Source organism: Strongylocentrotus purpuratus, unplaced genomic scaffold (assembly GCF_000002235.5).
Source record: "Strongylocentrotus purpuratus isolate Spur 01 unplaced genomic scaffold, Spur_5.0 spur5_scaffold_6, whole genome shotgun sequence".
Lineage (NCBI taxonomy): Eukaryota > Metazoa > Echinodermata > Echinoidea > Camarodonta > Strongylocentrotidae > Strongylocentrotus > Strongylocentrotus purpuratus.
The window spans coordinates 50,304,261-50,323,124 of record NW_022145612.1 but is presented as its reverse complement, the minus strand read 5'-3'; the positions used below and the strand labels follow the sequence as shown (position 1 = coordinate 50,323,124).

The window sequence follows — 18,864 nt, the reverse complement described above, 5'->3', positions numbered from 1 at the left end:
CCCCCCCCCACCCCCATAAATTTAAAAAAAAATTGCCTGATTAATTCAGATTAAGATTCAGATAAATTTTATTGGTCCATTTGGGGAATCAGTTGTTGGCATTACATAAAGCTTATGAACAATATACAATAGAAAATTATACACAAATAGATAATACAAAGTAGTAAATGCACATATTCATATGGAAACACGGATGAGAGGTCAAGGATGAATGAACATTTTGAAATGGACAAAGAGCTAAAGTAACAAAAATATTAGGTGTGGCAAAATTCATCATTTCAGACTATTATTATTTATAAATTATTGAGATTTCCAAAAGTTTTCAATAGATTTTGTAGAAATAAAATCAGAATTTTGAGTGAGAAAAATACTGAGAACTTTTTTAGTCTCTTCTGCTTTTACTAGGTTTGAGTTGAGTTCATTTTTGAAGGAAATGGTTATGCTGTAGAATACATATTTATCTGGGCCAGAAAAACTGGATTGATACAAAAGAAAAAAAGGAAGCATTTTTTTGTTTTGACTAACTTTTAACGTTCAGAAGGGAGGGGGGGGGGGGGGGGGGGGGAGGAGGTGACGATCGAAAGCCGCTACACGAACGATAGAGGGCCGCACCGCGGGACCTTTGACTCGTATATAATTACGTACCGTTCATATGGCAATATCCCCGCAAGGCCAGCCCGCTAGGCCGGGCGGGCGGAGGGCTAAGGGATAGGAGCGCTGGGGACCGGATTGTTTTGGAGTCGAGTCGAGTAAGTTGGTTCTCGGTCTCTGTGTAGTTGGCAACTCTTGGATCTTCACTTTTAGTGTGAAATACATGGTAAGATACATATCTTAAAGATTTTAAATTAGTTAAGCTTCTCAATGTCAATTAATGATTGAATGTAATGTCTTGAAATATCCAGACAAGAATTCCACACAATTTGAAGCGGTGATTCTGCGGCATTTTAGCAAGGATCGTCAAAACAATGGTTTTACAGACCAGGACCCCTTCTTCTTCCTTCTTCCTTTTTGAGTACAGACCTCTTTACGTGTATCAATCAGATAAAAGTGACTTATTTTTTACATTAATGACAATTCCAAATGCAAACTTTGGCTTTGCTAGTATTTAGTAGTAAACTAAACTTCATTATAGGTAAACATAGATCTAGGTCTAGATCTAGATCTAGTCTAGAAGTCTACCTAGTCCTAGACAGAAATAACCGTCTGATGTGGGTCATTTCTTTTGTTGACAGTCCCCATATAGTCAGAGTAATCTTTGAAAATGTAGGCCTAGATATAGATCTAGTACTTGTAGTTGTATGAAGGGGTGACCAAAGTTCGCGGACATTTTAGAACAATATTACAAAATGTGATATTCGATCTAGACTAGACCTAGATCTATGTCTATGTATGATTTCTCTTATTCTGCACAAATTTATTTATTTCAATTACCTAAGTTATGGACGGCAAAGTTTTTTACTACAGTTTGGTTCAACTAGAAAATTTATCGTCAAAGGATTTCGGAGATATCGCAATCTAAAATTAAAATTTGATGTCCAATCGTGCGTGTGCGCTGCATCTAAAAGAAAAAAACATAAAAACAACGAGACCTAACTTCAGGCACGGTGGTTTACAGTTGATTTAGACCCCTCTCAAAAAATGTGATCTATCAAAAATAAGGTAGATCTAGACCTAATAATCATATTTTGCAAGGCAAGATATCTTTCATACAATCTGTTGGTACCACTTTTTACTTACAATTTTGAGGAAATCTGCTCTCAAATTGATGATTTTCAGACCTTTATCCACTATGGATGTGCAAAGAAGCATTGGCCAAAGTCAAGAAAAAATACCATGCTTGGAAGAGATACACTGCAACAAAGCACTTCAGAGATTATGAAGCTTACATTAAGCTCAGAAACGAGGCTACAAAAGATGTAAGATCAGCTAAGATAAAGTTTGAAAGAAGACTAGCACAAGAAATCAAAGAGAATCCCAAGGGATTCTGGAACTACGTCAGGTCTAAAACAAAGGTGAAGAGCGGCATTAGTGATCTCATTAAAGAAGATGGAAGTAAAACTACAAGTGACGTAGAGAAGGCTGAAGTTCTGAATGAGTTCTTTGCGAGTGTGTTTACTCGAGAAGATGTCACAACTATCCCAGAACCAGAGGTGAAATTTGATGGGGACCCACTTGAAGAAGTAGTCATTACAACTGAGGAAGTTTTGAAGAAGTTAAAAAAACTGAACCCATCCAAATCACCAGGACCAGACGGGCTCCATCCTAGGGTCTTAAAAGAAACAGCAGAAGTCTTAGCTGAACCACTAGCGGTAATCTTCAACAAGTCAATTCAAGAAGGACGTGTACCTGATGGATGGAAGGAAGCGAATGTGACAGCCATTTATAAGAAAGGAAAGGCTACATCACCCGGAAATTACCGACCAGTTAGTCTGACATCCGTGATTTGCAAGATCATGGAATCAATACTTCGAGACCATATCATGAGCTTCATGGATGAGAAGAAGATTTTGACCGACCACCAACATGGATTTCGTTCAGGTAGATCATGTGCGACACAGCTCATCAGTGTCCTGGATTCATGGACAAGTATGCTAGATGAAGGAGGCGGTGTTGATGTGGCCTATCTAGACTTCAGCAAAGCGTTTGATTCAGTACCACATCAACGACTGATCAAGAAAATGAAGGCACATGGAATCCATGGAAAACTATTGAACTGGATAGAAAGCTTCCTGAAAGAGAGAAGACAGTGTGTGGCGGTGAATGGGAAAAAGTCGTCCTGGGCGGATGTGTTGAGCGGTATCCCGCAAGGCAGTGTTCTCGGCCCGATTCTTTTTATCACCTATATCAATGACCTGCCGGACAACTTGAAAGGACATGCAGAAATGTTTGCGGACGACACCAAGGTGTACACCCATATTAAGACACATGAAGACAGGAAAACCATGCAACAAGACTTAGACAGCTTATGTGACTGGGCAGAGAAATGGCAGTTAAAGTTCAATGTTGGTAAATGCGGTGTAATGCATTATGGGAATCAAGATGAAACCAGACCATACAGTATGAGAGATGGGACAACAAGGGCTAACATGGAAGTAAGGAAGGAGGAGAAGGATCTTGGTGTCACATTCGACCCAACACTGAAGTTCAGCAAGCATGTCGGGAAGGTTGCCAACAAAGCAAACAGGATAGTGGGTCTAATAAGGAGGACTTTTGCACATATGGATGAAGATATGTTTTGTCTACTGCACAAAACATTAGTCAGACCCCACCTGGAATATGCAAATTGTGTGTGGAATCCGTTCCTCAGACAAGACATCACAAAGCTGGAGAAAGTGCAGAGAAGGGCAACAAAAATGGTCCCAAGCATTAAAGATCTCCCATACGTGACCCGGCTGGAGAGACTTGACCTGCCAACATTAGCCTACAGACGTCTTCGAGGTGACATGATCCAGGTATTCAAGATAATGAATGGTCACAACGACGTGGACAGAGATAGCCTATTTTCTATGAAGGAAGCAAGCATAAACCTAAGAGGCCATAGTATGAAAATTCAGAAGCAACATGCCCGCTTGAACATCAGAAAGAACAGCTTTACGCACAGAGTAGTTGACCACTGGAACATGCTCCCCAAGTCGGCAGTAGAAGCAGCATCGATCAACGCCTTCAAAGGTCAATTTGATGCATTTTTCTCAGCGAAGTACAACAAATATGACTATTAAGAACATGTATGACATTATTGATTGCATGTAAGACTTCAGTATTAAGCAGACAGCAAAGCTGTCTGCATTCCATGTTAGGATTGATATCTGCAAATAATGAAGCGATATCACATGCAGTGGATTTTGAATGAAAGAAGGTGGGCATTATAGGACTACGTCTTAAATTAGAGCCCGTGAAGACAGGTAACTACAGGTAACTACAGGTAACTACAAGTTGATAATTTTTTGGACGCAAAAGATTGCAAAATTTTCACAATTTCGTACCCAATTCCAAAAAAAAATTCATCTCTGGGTAATTTTATGTTCCTCGATCTTACCATCAGTGATATCAGATTTTCGAAATCTTACTGATTTTTTGAGATAGTGAACTTAGGTCACACCACCATACTACTAGTCTAGATCTAGTTTCAAACATATATTTCTCCAGTACATATTTGAGATCTCCTGTTTTCCCTATAAAAACTGCAAACAGCACAACTGTGAACTCATTCTGTTTTGCGTGGTTAAGACATGATGCAAACAGATCTGCAATTTTACCAAAATGCGCCTTATCTATATGTAGGTACAAAATCAATTTTTTTCATCATAAATAAGAAGTTTCTGGACACCAAATTTTGAGAGCAGAATCCCTTGTATTTTTGTATTGCATTCACGCTATCAGTAGGTTGAAATATGTTAATCTTGACAAGTATGATGCAGGTTGTAAAAATGGAGCCTTCTCTTTTACCTTGCATCATATAGCACTAACCATCATAAATATTTGTTTAGAGAATCTATGACCGAGAGTTAGAAAGAAAGATGGGCCGGGTGTACTGTATGTGAGTGTGAGAGAGAGTGATAATTATGAGCTAAAAAGAATTGCTTCATTTCAGTTTCATCTTATTTCCCCAGGTGAAACTCTTTGAATTGTTCATTATCTACGATCAGTGATATCCAGTAACCCAGCTTTCTGGCAACTTGATGTCTTGGAATCATGGCCTCTCAAAATCCCATGCAGGTTTCTGAATTGATACTGAAAAAAGAATGCGAGGAGTCGTGGAAGCAAGTGAATAGGGTAAGTTCTCCACTTCATTGCTTATATCCGATAATCCCTGGTTGGAAGCTATTTTGCTTGTTTTCCTCAAAAGTAAAGCTTTTTGAATTTCTGTTATAATAAGTGTTTGTTTTTCCATCGATTTGGTTTAATTTTCAAATGAGGTATGTTCTATTTGTTTTCCACTAGATATTCAGTGCCACTTTGTCAGTGTTACAATTGAAAGAAAAAATGAAAGATGTTTTGTTGATTTAAAATTCTTACTTTTTTTTCTTTGACTGTTTTAGAACCAAGCTGTCCTACTATCACAGCCAAGACATGGACCTGTTGGAGATTCACAGAATGCTGTAAGTTGAAACCCTAACCTTTTAAATTTCTATTTGAAGAATTGTGATTTCATGAAGCCCTGTGTGTTCTATAAGATCAAGGATGTTAAAGAGAAGGTTGAGTTCTGGGAAGAGGTGCAAAATAATTTGTGAGCATTACTCATTCTTATTATGCAAGTGTGGAAGAACATCAGTTAAGACATGTTCCCTGAAAAGCATGGCTCTTCGAATGCCTTCATATTCTAAAAATCAGGGGGGGGGGCGGCTTTTTACGCCACGTGTTCGTATAGTCCCATATACATCTTTCTGTGCAAGTGTTTGTAACTTTACCAAGACTTGGCCAAATTTCTTATCATTTTGATGATTCCAGAACCTTGCAATACACACAAATTCTTATATGCTAGATGATCAACCTTTTCTGGTCGGTTCCACACCGTTTCTTTCACAATGCAATCGCATGACCAGAACTCAACTTCATCTTTAACTAGTTGTGTTGTGATAAGTCCCTGTAAGAACGTATCATAGAGAGTTATGATTCATGTGATTAGGTCTTGAGTCTGATATAAATTGCAGCTTTTGTACATGAGAAATATGCCATTGTAACTTAGCCATAGATTGGTAGATGTTGTGATCAATTTGGATCAATATTTATTCAATTATTCTTGCATGGGCAGGGTCTGTAGCTTTATGATTATAGAGTGTACACTCCAATGTACCAGTAGTCTTCTCAGAGCCAGAAGGGCATAAACTCTGTGTTGTGGTACAGTAGCACATGGGAGATAATGCCTTCTGGCCCCATGAACAGACAATATTTTATCTTTCTGTTTTACTTCTTTGCCCCGTTCAGATATCAAGCTGTAAAACCACTGTGTGTTTTTAAATAATGATGACGTAAAGTGTAATACGTGTCACGTTTCTGTATCTTATAATTCAGACCTTGGTGAATCTGTGCAGAATCTTGGTTGCGCACAGTTGCCATTCCTTGTACATGTAGTTCTCAGTGGTTTACTAAATTTGCAATATAGTGGTGGTGGTTTTTTTTTTGTGTGGTGGAAATGAAACATTGTAATTTTGATCTAATTTCTTTTTTTTTTTTATTGAATTGTCTTTGTAAATTTTTTTACGTTTTTCATTCTATAGTCTTTTTATTTTCCTAATCTCTTTCCACAGCTGGCTGCCATTTCGCAAATGAAAGCAAGATGTCTTCAAGGAGAAATTGATGCTGTTAAAGCCAAAAAAGTTAAAGGTAATTTTATCTCAATTTATTCTGTGAGTGTACCATAATTTTGATCTGCTCAGTTACCGTACTATATTTCCTTATCCCTCTTTTCCACTTTCCTGTTCCATTTTCCCCTTTACTTCACTTTCTTTTGTGAACTATATATCCCAAGAAGGTGAATAGATTCACAATATGCTACAATAATTGAATTTCAAACTTCAATCTTGGACCACACACTACCAAGTCCTAACCCTAACCCCTTATCTTTGAGAAAAATGAAGTCCTTTACAGTTACCCACTTTTGTACTTCTGAACAGTAAGGCCCGAATTCACAAAGGAGGTTTAAATTTAACCCAGGGTTTAAACCTTCATTTTAAACCTTCATTTACATGACCCATGGTTTAAAATTAGCGCAAAATAAGCACAGCACAGTCAAGAGGTCCAATATTAGACGCGTGCGAGTCAAGGTACGCTTATTTTGCGCTAATTTTTAAACCATGATTTATGTAAATGAAGGTTTAAACCATGGGTTAAATGTAAACCTTTTTTGTGAATTCAGGCCTATATGTTTTAATTAGTCACAATGCACTTAATCCTTTCTAATGACTTTCACATTCACAATTTCAGTGCTTCCCAATGATCCGGTGATTCTGGAGTCCTTGTTGAAGGAGGATCTGGAGAGGAATGTTTCTCAGCTGGAGGAGTGTCTATCTGTGGTGGAAGGGAGACGGAGAGAGCTGGAGGATGATCTAGCGAGGTAAGAGCAGGAGCAACGGGGGAGGCTAAGGTCTGATTTAGCAACTAGGGAAGCTAAACTTCTGCTATGTTGGGCAAGCTCAGTGATCGGATGAAGATGTGCTTAAATAACAGTCGTAATGATACTGACAATTATGTATAGCACATGTACTATTACATTATAATGTAACCTCCCTATGCGCTTTGTAAGACTTCAAAAAATTATTACATGTACCTCAGTTGTAGCTTCGGTAACTGATATCAGTGCATCATAAGGAGTAATCCTACCAGATACCCACTTCCTTCTTCTGGTTCAAATGTAGTAAATGTAGATTAATGTCTTGCTGAAGGACATCAGTGCTGCAGCAGGGATTCAAACCCTGTACCTTGTGATTCACGGTCTGTTGAGTGGTGACTAGACCACACCACCTCTCACTCAGAATTATGCCCACATTCTAAGAAGCTGTGAAAACAAGAGAGCATGGTTCAGCCCAATGATTAAGTGGCTACATGCCCCTGGTAATACTTGGCTTGGGTCAGCTGCCCTTTTAATCCTGCCTTTCCTAACTTTTACTAGCTCCTTGTATTAAAATTTATTTAAGAAGTTTAGTAGTTCCTATTTCTCTGTTGTCAAATTCTGAAGTTTTAATTTCCTTTAATGCTATCTCACCTCTAGGCAGAAGGAGTTATTGTCCCAGCATCAGGATATGAACAGAGCTTTAGAATCTAGACTGAGGGAAGCTGAGGAAGGAGGAAACACATCGAGGCCAAATGAAGATAGGTATGTCTTCGATGTCACATCATATTCTTGATATTTTATACTCTATTCGGGTGCATTGTGTAAATGGATGCTTGGGGAACTTTCATAGTGAATAATGTAGTGGCACGAAAATTCAAATCAGGAATACAAAATAGTCATACTTGTTGAAAATCATAATTTTTATTACTCAGCAATAGAACCACATTGTTAGAATATGGAACTGGTAAATGCATACATATACTATCTTGATGAGGCTTACCATTAGCTAAACTTTCATTCAGAAATGTGAAAAAAGGAAGTTTTAGTTAGCAAACATGATTATTAAACTATTATGCAGATTGCGTACCTGATATGTCTTTTAAGCTACCTTAACCAATTTATGTCTTTATTGAAATCAGTACCGTATGTCTCCCTCTTCAGGAGCATTTTAGATCATATGAATGCTGAAACCTCTACAAAATATCATTTTTATCCAAATATTTTCTATAATTGATGGCATGATGTGCATGCTACACTGTCTCAATATTTCCACTTTGAAGGAAAATCCAATGTCATCAGCCTAGATTAAACCCAGATGGCATGGTGATTGGCTACAAGGCACAAGGCATGCTTGTATTGCATAACTGCTCTACATTGTTGATGAGCAGACCTCCTTCTAATATCTGTTTCACCATTCGTTAATAACAATTTCTATATTTTTCTTCCAGCCAAATAAAGATATTGAAGAGGAAGCAGAAGAAGGCTGGTGAAATCCAGACTGTTCTCTTGAAGCAGATTGGAGACTTTGTTGGAAACCATTTTCCCTTGCCAAATGCATCCAAAGGCAGACAGGTAATTCCTGCTGCTTGTCTTTTGATAAATGCCAGAAAACTATAACAAAAATTAATTAGGCACCTGCTTGTTGCTATTTTTTACATCTTGGGGCACAAAGTTCTCTTTATTTTTTTCCTACCCACATTGTTTGTCTAGGCAAGTTGGTTATCCAGACAGGCCATTTCAAACAGTAATTTGGAGAATTTTACAAGCAATATTTCATAAATATTTTAAGACTTATGTTGGACAATATTATGAAGGACAAATAATTATGATGATTAGTACCATGTGATGAATTTGTTCATTAAATCCAAAGGCAAAAGAGAAGGCTTTATTTTTGTTACGTGTCCAGACACACATCCCATCATAACATAAAAAAAATAATCATAGGTCACCTTTATGGTGATTCCAGGACAACCTGTAAACACACATGCATGAACAGCTACAACTGACTCTAATCAATGTGATAAAACATTAAATGTGTTTTCAAGATTCAAGAAGATTAGAAATAATACTTGTGTTCAGTCAATCTCGCATTAGAAAAATGAATCATAATGTGCATGTGGCTGTATAATGGATTGCTGCCAAACTTAGGTCATGTATGTTACTTGCATGTAATAGTGACCTTGGTTGTTCGATTAATAAGTTGTGCAGAAAGATGAACAACTTTGATCATGTTATTAGAAAAGATATCAATGCTCTTGTATTTTGTTTTCTTTTTGTATTTGCAGGCAGGACAGATCAATTACATATCACTCCTAGAGATAATTGAGGTATCTTTGCATGTACAGTACTTCTCTATTAGATGAAATAAGAATATTCTACTGACTGTTGGATAAGATTTCACTTTCATTTTGTTTGTATAAATTCCAATGGCCCAATTTCAAATGTATCATTAGATCATATCTGCAGATTAGCAGTCATTCATCATATTTGATACTGTGGTTTTTAACCATTTAAAATACAATGTACACACAATTGTAATCTTAATTTTGATATACTCAAATTGATTGTTAATCTTTAATGCTGAATCATTGTTGGAAATTGTCCTTGGTGTCTTTTTGAGAAAATTTCTCTCATTCTAGTTTTCAATTACCAACACATACTGCAAAATATTTTAGTGTATGTAGTGTATCATTCTTGGAGTAACGGTTCTCAACTATATTAGTCAGTACTGTGTCAAGAAAAACGAACGCTTTTTGTGTGTATTTTTGTTATGGTTAAAAATCGTAAATCATGTAATTTCCTTTTTTTCTCTCATTCAAGCTCTTGATGAACAAAGGAATGGATGGTGATACGGACCCATACGTCTCTATACATGAAGCATTTTGGCCTCCTTACATAGAACTCTTACTCCGCTGCGACATAGCATCACGACACCCGCAAGATGCCAGCCGCATCAGACTGGTTCCTCTTCATCTCTAACCTGTTGGTTCATAGACTCTAAAGAGCTGGAGTGCTATAAAACTTTCGAAGAATTGATCAGATTGGTTCATCTCCACTTCTTAGTCTGTTTGTCCATAGATTCTAAAGAGCTGTAGTGTTACAAATCATGGCATGAACAGAGAATGTTTGTGATCGGATTCTCTTCATCTCTTTGTCCATAGACTCTAAGAGCTGGAGTGCTTCATTTCTGAGGCAGTTTTTATGTTTATACATGTACTATCTTTATTGTTTGTGTTTGCTGGATATCTGATTTTAAAAATATGAAAGGAGTATTACAATTTCCCCAAATGGATGCACATGCCAGCTATCGATACCAGGGCCCCATTTCACAAAAGTTGCTTCTGATTTGTAATCAGCAGATTTGTCACCGATTTTTGTCATTGACAGAAAAGGTTTGTGAAATGGGTCCCTGGTCAGTTGCAAATATGACCAGTGACTGTTACATTCCAGTGGTTCTATTTCTTCAGGTCATCATCTATTACCAATGCATGATGGTAGTGCAAACATTAAGAGTGAAATTTATAACTACATGTACAAGACAGTTACTGTAATACAACGAGTATAGGAATGTAATGTTTGGGATGTTCATGATAAGCTTGTGTACCGGTAACTAAAAGTTAACACACAATTTATCAACTGAAATTTACTGCTTCCATGGTTCATTTTAATAACGCTGGGTCATTCATATATTGTAATTATCTGAAGGCTTGTTCAGAAATGGCACGGTGTACTGCAGCAACAAAGCCACAATTTTGTTTTGAAATGTAAAATGAATGGCAACTGTGCACCACAAAGGACTTGAGGGTATTCACTTAGATGCATCACTGAGCTCTTTGTTATAAGATCCAGAAACATGAAGCAAATCTCACGTCATTAACAAAAAAACTGGCACGGTTTTGCCACCTTCTATCTGAAAGAGCATTTATGTTTATATGAATCTTTACACATGCTCGATTATAACAATGTTTTACACATAATCTTTTACAAAAATTTGTAGTTTATTATTGAAGGTTTGATGGGTCTTGCTTGCTCTGTGTTTTCTTTGAATCACAGAGAGCTAGATGTCCAGTTGACTGACAGTCCGTGAGACAGATGTTGTGGGTCTTGTGCGGTTTCTGACAACTCTTCCAAGGCTCAAAAAGCTTAACATTGTGGGTCATGTTGGATGTAGAAGTAGAAGCTTACATTTGATATAAAATTTTACACATTCCTAAAGTTTATATTACTAATCCTGTGGGTCTTTTTGTTCTTCACAATTTCCTGTGACCAGAATCCTATGGCATTTGATTATCTACCACACAATTTAAACACTATGGATAAGGGATGGGGGAGGGGGTTGTGTGTATTAGACCACCCGTAACCTAAATATTTTGGTAATCGAATTCATTATGCACAAAAAACAAGTCTTTATGAACAATATGGATATTGAACTTCTCTGTAGATATTGTACATTTTCAGAATAAGAAAGCATCTTTGTAAATAAAATGCCTATCTTGTAGTATTTTTGCACGTTTGTTACTTGCAAAGATATGTGGTTACATACTTTCTACACTAGTCACTATCTTGTATTATGTGCTTACATATATAAGTTTGTTGTCCATCTATATCCTAACACTGTCCATCTTCTTTTCTTTCTCCATGCCTTGTAGTCTCTCTCTCCATCTCTCTCTCCGTCTCTCTCTCTCCATCTCTCTCTCTCCATCTCTCTCTCTCCATCTCTCTCTCTCTCTCTCTCTCTCTCTCTATCTCTGTCAGGTTTCTCTACCTTTATGTAGCACATACATGTATATATCGTCCCTATTTTCACGAAGTGACGGTAGTGAGGAAAATCGTAACGCAAAGTGAATGCAATTTTTTTTCACTACCGTCACTTCGTGAAAACAGCGACGATATATATGTTCCTTCTGCAAAAGTCTGATTATCCATTTCATCTCAAAAACGAAACATTAATACACATTGAAAACTAAATATACCTCTGTTCAAAGTCCATATTTACTTTTCCAGCATCCTTTATCACAAATTAGGCAATCCTGGCAAAGTTTTATGACACCATTCACATGAAATGCACATCAAGGCCCTGTTTTACATACTGGATACCAGTATATAGGTATTATTGGTCAGAATCAATCGACCATTTTTTATATCTTAGTAAAATGGACCTAGATATACATCAAATGAATAAAATGGCTCAAGGAAAGCAAGAAAACAAATTCCTCAAAATATACACTTTTACATATCCAGCTCATTACCAATGTTTGTAAGTTTTGGATAACATGCTTTATTGTACATACCGAGAGACCGAGAAGGCACAATCGCTGCAATAAGTATAGGCCTCCACATGCACTGTATATTCTGTAGTGTTTCCTCAAAGAACCTATTGCTTACTTGACAGGAACATAATGGATTGTACAATATTATCAGTCTTAAATATATGCAAGTTTTCATCCAGCAATGCAACATGAATCTTTAAAAAGCTGTTACAGCAACCAAGCATAAATCAATAATACTGGGGTGGAAGGATTATCAATTATGACAAACCTGAACAATTTAAATTTAAATTTGCACTATTATTACTACCATGAAAGTTTATCTGTATTGATGATACATATAAAGTTAACTCTCAAACATACCCACAAAAAATTATATTTATTATCTTCAATCCACAAAATGATGATGAATTAATAATTTGTAGTAAACTGTCTCTCCATGAAATACTTTCAGTAGAGTTTCATGATCATCTTGTACACATTCCTTGATGTCATCATGAAGCCTTTTCAGAACTCTTCTTCCTCTCTTCTTCTCGTCTCCTCTTGGCTTCATCCCTCATCCTTCCCAGCTCACCCAGGGCAGGAGGAATCTCGGGTATCTCCTGCATTTCAAAGAGGACAGACGGAAAAAAATGGAGAATATTCAAATTAGCCACTTTTATTGTACAACATTAATGATAAATTACTGGATTTCCAATGTCATTAAAAAAGGGAGATTTGAAATGAAAACATATACCGTAGTCATATAGTCTTAAAGGGATCCGGTAACTTTGTCTCAGATTCTGAAACAAAATTCTGGATTTAGCTCATGATGCGATGATAATTATAAACCTTTAGGTCAGTCAGGAACCCCATGACTTTTACAAGCCGATTGCCTGTCTGATTATCAAGATATTTATGATTAGAATTACAAATTTTGAAAACCGTTCGCCTAATGGTTTTCATAACATTACAGTCTATTGGGGAAAACGAGTGTGGTAAAACCAGTCACTCAAAGATTTTTACTTTTTTGAGGCACTTCTTGATCATTTTGAAGCGCAATTTTTGTAGGGCTTCAATATTACACCATATCACTGACACTGATAACACGTAGGGCCGTGTATCTCAGATTTAACTGTTAAACGATCCCTTTAACATATAGTGTTTTATGTAACCTTGCTAAGACAAAGGTTTCTTGAGGTACTTTAAATGGAAATGAAAATAACAAGATTGAAATAAAAATACATAAAATGTAGAAACGGGCCTATATGTACACAATCTGAACATCCCAATGTCAACGGCAGGGCACAATTAACAAAGATAGACAGATTTCAGACGTCGGCCTTATTCATGATAACACCAACATTATTTCTCAAATTGAATATTGTTTTCATAGCAGCGAAACAGGATGTGCCTTGTAATGTTTTCAGAGAGCACTAAAATCACACCTTTCAAAATCAAGCCCACTTGGTAAAACTATCACTTCAATTTCTCACTTGATATGATAATATGTAGCGGCACAGTGTTTTCTAATGAAGGTCAACACTCTAGAACAGTGTAAATGTACAGCGTTTTCAAATTGCTTTTGCAATTTCTCTTTCTATTTTTCTCTCTCTATAACTTTTACATGGTTAATTTTTCAAGAGTCATGGTATTGGCATAAAAGATGTAGTCCCTTTGGAATTTTGAAACTAAAAAACTTGGTCACTGAGGAGGACTGCTCTCCTTGTACATTTTTCTTGTTGTGAAATATTACACATTGCACACAAAAATTGCACACAAAATAATATCAAAATGCTATATTAATTGATACATAATGTGCCATCAGTTGTTGTCAGTCACCATTAAAAAGGGTCTCAATTTTTTTTGCATGTTTCCCATATTTTTAGAGACCAGAAGATGGATAGTCAGAGATATACAATGTAAGACACAATGGACCCGATGTGTGGAACTCCTTGCTTATAACATTAAAATTATGTACAACACTTGTTTCATTTAAAGTGATGAAAGAATATTTATTGATCAAGTATGAAAATTAGATTCTGGTCATAATATACTACATGTACTTTGTTTTAATATAAATATTCATTGTTTATTTGTATATAAAAAGGAAATTATTTGATAGATTGAGGAGCTCGCGCAGTGCACTCTTCACTTTGCACAGCACTCTCTTCACCCGCTCTTTCTTCCTGTCTCCTCTCCTCCTCTCGTAAGGCCGGTATCATTTCAAGCTCTGCTTACGATATCGGTCTTCTGCATTCTCCCCCTTTTCTTTCTTTTCTTTTCAAATACGATTAATTGTACTATTGATTATTTATATTTATTTATTTGTGAATTACTACTTGTATTACTTATCATTATATTGTTGGCTCAGTCAGTAGAGCGTCCGCCTCACAACCGGGAGGTCGTGGGTTCGAACCCCGGCCGCGTCATACCAAAAGACGTTAACAGATGGGAGTTGTTGCTACCTTGTTTGGCGTTCAACAATAAGGGATAGAGCAACGTCGATCTGGCGCTGCTCAGTGGCTGCCGGGCTCACGATCAATTGGGCAAAAATAATTTCCGTTTCGGTTTAATAAAATTTGGAGTGGACTATTAGGCTATTATTATTATTATTATTAATATTATTGCTAAAATGTATTCATTGTTATTTTTGTTATTGTTTATGGAAAATGCAGAAATAAAACTTGAAACTGAACTATACCACTCATTAGATTTCCTGAAACAAAACAAGACAAGAAAAGACAATACAAGACAAGACAAACAAAAACAAAAACAAAACATAACAAGCACAGCCTACCAGGTCTGGCTTGTAATATGAATGTACAGTCTGTGCCCCCAGAAACATGGTCAGCATACTGGCCGTCATGAACTTGAGATATGGGTACCAGTCAACACCAGCCGGCATATTGGAAGACTACTTCAGCACTGATGACAAAGCTTCTCCCAAATTATTTGGTAGACGTTTTGACTTCTGTACCAATGTAGTGTTCAATCACAATATTTCTCTTCACTATTTCACGCTAATGTCTTGTTCCTCTTGAATAAGCAAGTTTCCTTTTTCATATGTTGTTCATGCACAATTAATAGTTTATTTAATCTTGATATTCTTCCTCCAGTCGTTTGGCATAGCGGCGTTCTGATTCTTTTCTCCTGTACACATCATCTGCAATTGCAAACACATGAGAAAAAGATAAAGTTTACATTGTACCGGTAGTCATATTGATACTAAAATTTATGATAATTTACATGAGATGGACCACACATGGTTTTATCTCTATGATTTTATTAAATTTGTTCATGAACCCGAAAGTATAGCAATCACAAACAAACATTGTGTTCGTAGTTCCTTGTCGTACTGCAATCATCGCAGAAGCACAATGTTCGATTATTTTCATTATTTTCTTTACAGATTTTCACAGAACATGTAGCATGCACAGATCTTTAGACTCATATTTAGCTTAGATCATAATCATACTTGCTTCTTTTTCAGGTAACATAATTTCATTTGAAAGATTTTGGTACTTGGTCTGGACTCGGTGAAATTCAAAAGTCCTAGGGTTAGGATTAGGTTTAGTGTTACAAAGCTTAGGTCTCGAGATTAAGCTTCGCTCATTGGTGAAGTTTTTGGTACCCTACAAACATTTTGTTAATTTTTCTGGTGGGGTATTCTAAAGTTGTTCCATTCATTAATTCATTAATTCACCTGAACAAAGGATAATCCCTTGGTGACATTTCATTACATCCATCGCAGTACTATCCAACTCCTTAAAGTTGCAAGCAAGTGCAAGTACAATAAATCTATTCAAATTACAAGAGTGGAAGTTACACTGCACTGTTCAGATAACAGACACACAAAGTTACACGCATGGGACTGGGAGTTTGACTTACAAAAAGTTTCTCGTCCTGGTGCTATTCTGGCATTGATCATGACCCATTCCAAAGCAGCTCCTGTGATGAATAATACAGGTAAGAACCTATATACACCAAACGTCTTCTTTCCCGGCCACTTATTTAGGATTCCGCTAAGAGTTTGACTATAAAACATCCTTGCCGCCGATGATTACGCAATACTGGTTTCAGTCTCCGTAGAGGTTAATAGGTTGCTTTTCTTACATAAAAACACTCGATCGGATGATGGCCGCAACCCAACTTCCTTCTCCCCTACTCACAAGGAAATCATTCCGAGTCTTTTTTCATAGAAACAAGTAAGTTGATATTTTTCTACTACTTTTTACCAGATGTACTGATCCACGTCCAAAAATCAAAGGAAGAAGAATTGGAAGAAGAAGAAGGAGAAGAAGAAGAAGAAGAAGGAGAAGGAGAAGGAGATCGAAGAAGGAGCTAGAAGGAGATAAAGTGATGAAGGAGGACAAGAACAAGAAGAACAAGAAGAAAGAGGAAGCTAGAAGAAGGAGAAAGAATGGAAAAGAAATATTGTTAACGCTTATACTGTACTCTTAATTCTTCTTCTCTATTCGTATTTCTCTTCTCTCTCTCTCTCTCTCTCTCTCTCTCTCTCTCTCTCTCTTTTTTCTCTTTGTCTCTCTCACTCTTTCTTCTTTTTTTCTCCTTGACCTCTTACTTTAATGTTATCGTGCAATATTTGTCAAAAGTGATAGCGGGAATGTAATCATCTTGTAACTGTATAGGGTCTATTTTATTTTATTTTCTTTTCTTCTGCATTCATTTTTTCGATAACAATAATAATATAAAGTACAATAACTATTTTTCTGACAATGAATCATAAATAAGCAAATATATATTAAAAAATTGTTATTTTCAAAAACAAAAAGATAAACTGTCATAAATACTAAATTTCCTCAAACATTATAAAATATTACAAAGTTATTTGCGGAAGAAGGACTGTCATTGTAAGAAGATTGCTTGATAATACGACAGTCCCAGACAGAACACATGAAATATAGACTACAGAACGGATAGGTAATTGAAAATACAAATTTTGCTGATGGTGATATTGACAATGCAGATGAGGTTGATGATGAAGATGATGATGAGGATTCCTTTTTTCATAGGTTTTTATTCTCTGCTCTCATAAAGACAATTGTGTATAATTTATAACATTGTATACACAATTACAAAATAATTACACATAGGTCTAAATAATTTTGCAAGTAAACTTTTACATTTCCATACAAGGTTACAAATAAATGAGGTTACACATTAAAGGTACTATGTCCCTTTTGCAGCCAACTTAAAATTCTGTAGAACTTTGCAGGAATTATGAATATGTCATGTATGTCCTATCTGTGAAATTTAAACGTTAGCAGTGTCCTAATATTCAAATTATGCAAGGAAACCCGTTTACTTACTAGACTTCACTGTGAGACACTATTGAGTGACTGACTGGCTTTTTTCTTCTCTGGTAATAACATAGGCCTACATAAAATGAGCTGTAAAGGGTACATGAGTATTTGTCTACACCAATAACCCACTTCTTGTGATGGCCAAAATTAAACTGATTGAATCTTTGCGCAGCATGAAACGTAATCGGTACAATGGTCTGAAAATCAAGACTATTACTTATTGGCTCTATAGCTCCTTAGTCGATTTGACAACTAATAGTCATTATTTTCCCACTTGAAGACTTTTTTAAGCTCCACTTTCTTTAGGGAAGTTCTAAATTAGTATTATCTTTCAAATGCCGTTGGAATTTAACCTTTTCATTTTTTCGGCCTGCAAATGGGACATAGTACCTTCAACAGATATAAAATATTCATATAAACAAAATTATATTTTCACATTTTAAGCAAATCGCAAATAAAGTTTGTACTATTTCCTCGACCAGTTTGCATATGAATTACATTTTTTTTTCTTTTTCACAATATTTTTTTTTTTCTTTCTTAAAATTTTCTTCAGAGAGAAAAGAAGGGTTATAAATGATAACAAAAAAAACAAAAACAAAAACAAAAAAAAACAAAAAAATTTTTTTAAAAGAGAAAGAGAACACCTACTACCCCGCCCCACACAACACTTAAACACATAACAAGTACAACAGTATACAAAACACACACCAACATAATTAACGAACAAACAAACAAACGAAGAAAAAAAAAAGGAAAAAAAGGAAAAGCGAGGATAGAGAAGAGAGGGTCCAGAAGTTGTATATTTAGAAAAATTAAAAACACAAAACATTTATTCTAAATTTTTCCAAGGGTTCCCATTTCCTTAAATGAATTGAAAGGGTATTTCTTTCCAATGATTTTTTGTTTTCTCTTCATTTCTATTTTCCAGTAATCTATATTCTATTTCTTTTGCTTTTGGAGGGTTTCCCTTCTCTCTATTGTGGAAAATCATAAATTTAATCAAAATCAAAATGTGGTTCAACAATAAATTGCTATGTTTTTAAAGTACTGTCATCTATTCCTATATGAGTTCTTTCCAGGATAATTTCTTCAGAATTGATGATGATGATGATGACGAAAATGATTCGAGTGAAATAACATCGGCTCATGAAAGTTTAAAACAAGAAATCTATATCTAATTCGAGTTTCAATCAGTTTTATCTTCATTCTCTTTATGAATTCAGTTTACAGTTTATTTTGA

General features: G+C 36.0%; 1 protein-coding gene across 2 annotated transcripts; it reads left to right on the top strand.

The window, feature by feature from the left end:
• Positions 1–618: 618 nt before the first annotated feature.
• LOC581660 (centromere protein K) lies at positions 619–11,605 on the top strand. Of its 2 annotated transcripts, none has more exons than XM_011675521.2 (9): positions 619–749; positions 4,611–4,773; positions 5,040–5,099; positions 6,249–6,324; positions 6,925–7,054; positions 7,709–7,813; positions 8,500–8,623; positions 9,337–9,378; positions 9,872–11,605. In XM_011675521.2, exons 2-9 carry the CDS (start codon positions 4,693–4,695, stop codon positions 10,028–10,030), a joined length of 777 nt encoding a protein of 258 aa, XP_011673823.1. In that variant the 5' UTR covers positions 619–749; positions 4,611–4,692; the 3' UTR covers positions 10,031–11,605. The 2 variants fall into 2 exon arrangements, with proteins under 2 accessions (XP_011673823.1, XP_001177614.1); XM_001177614.4 differs by having other exon boundaries at positions 619–817.
• Positions 11,606–18,864: the final 7,259 nt, after the last annotated feature.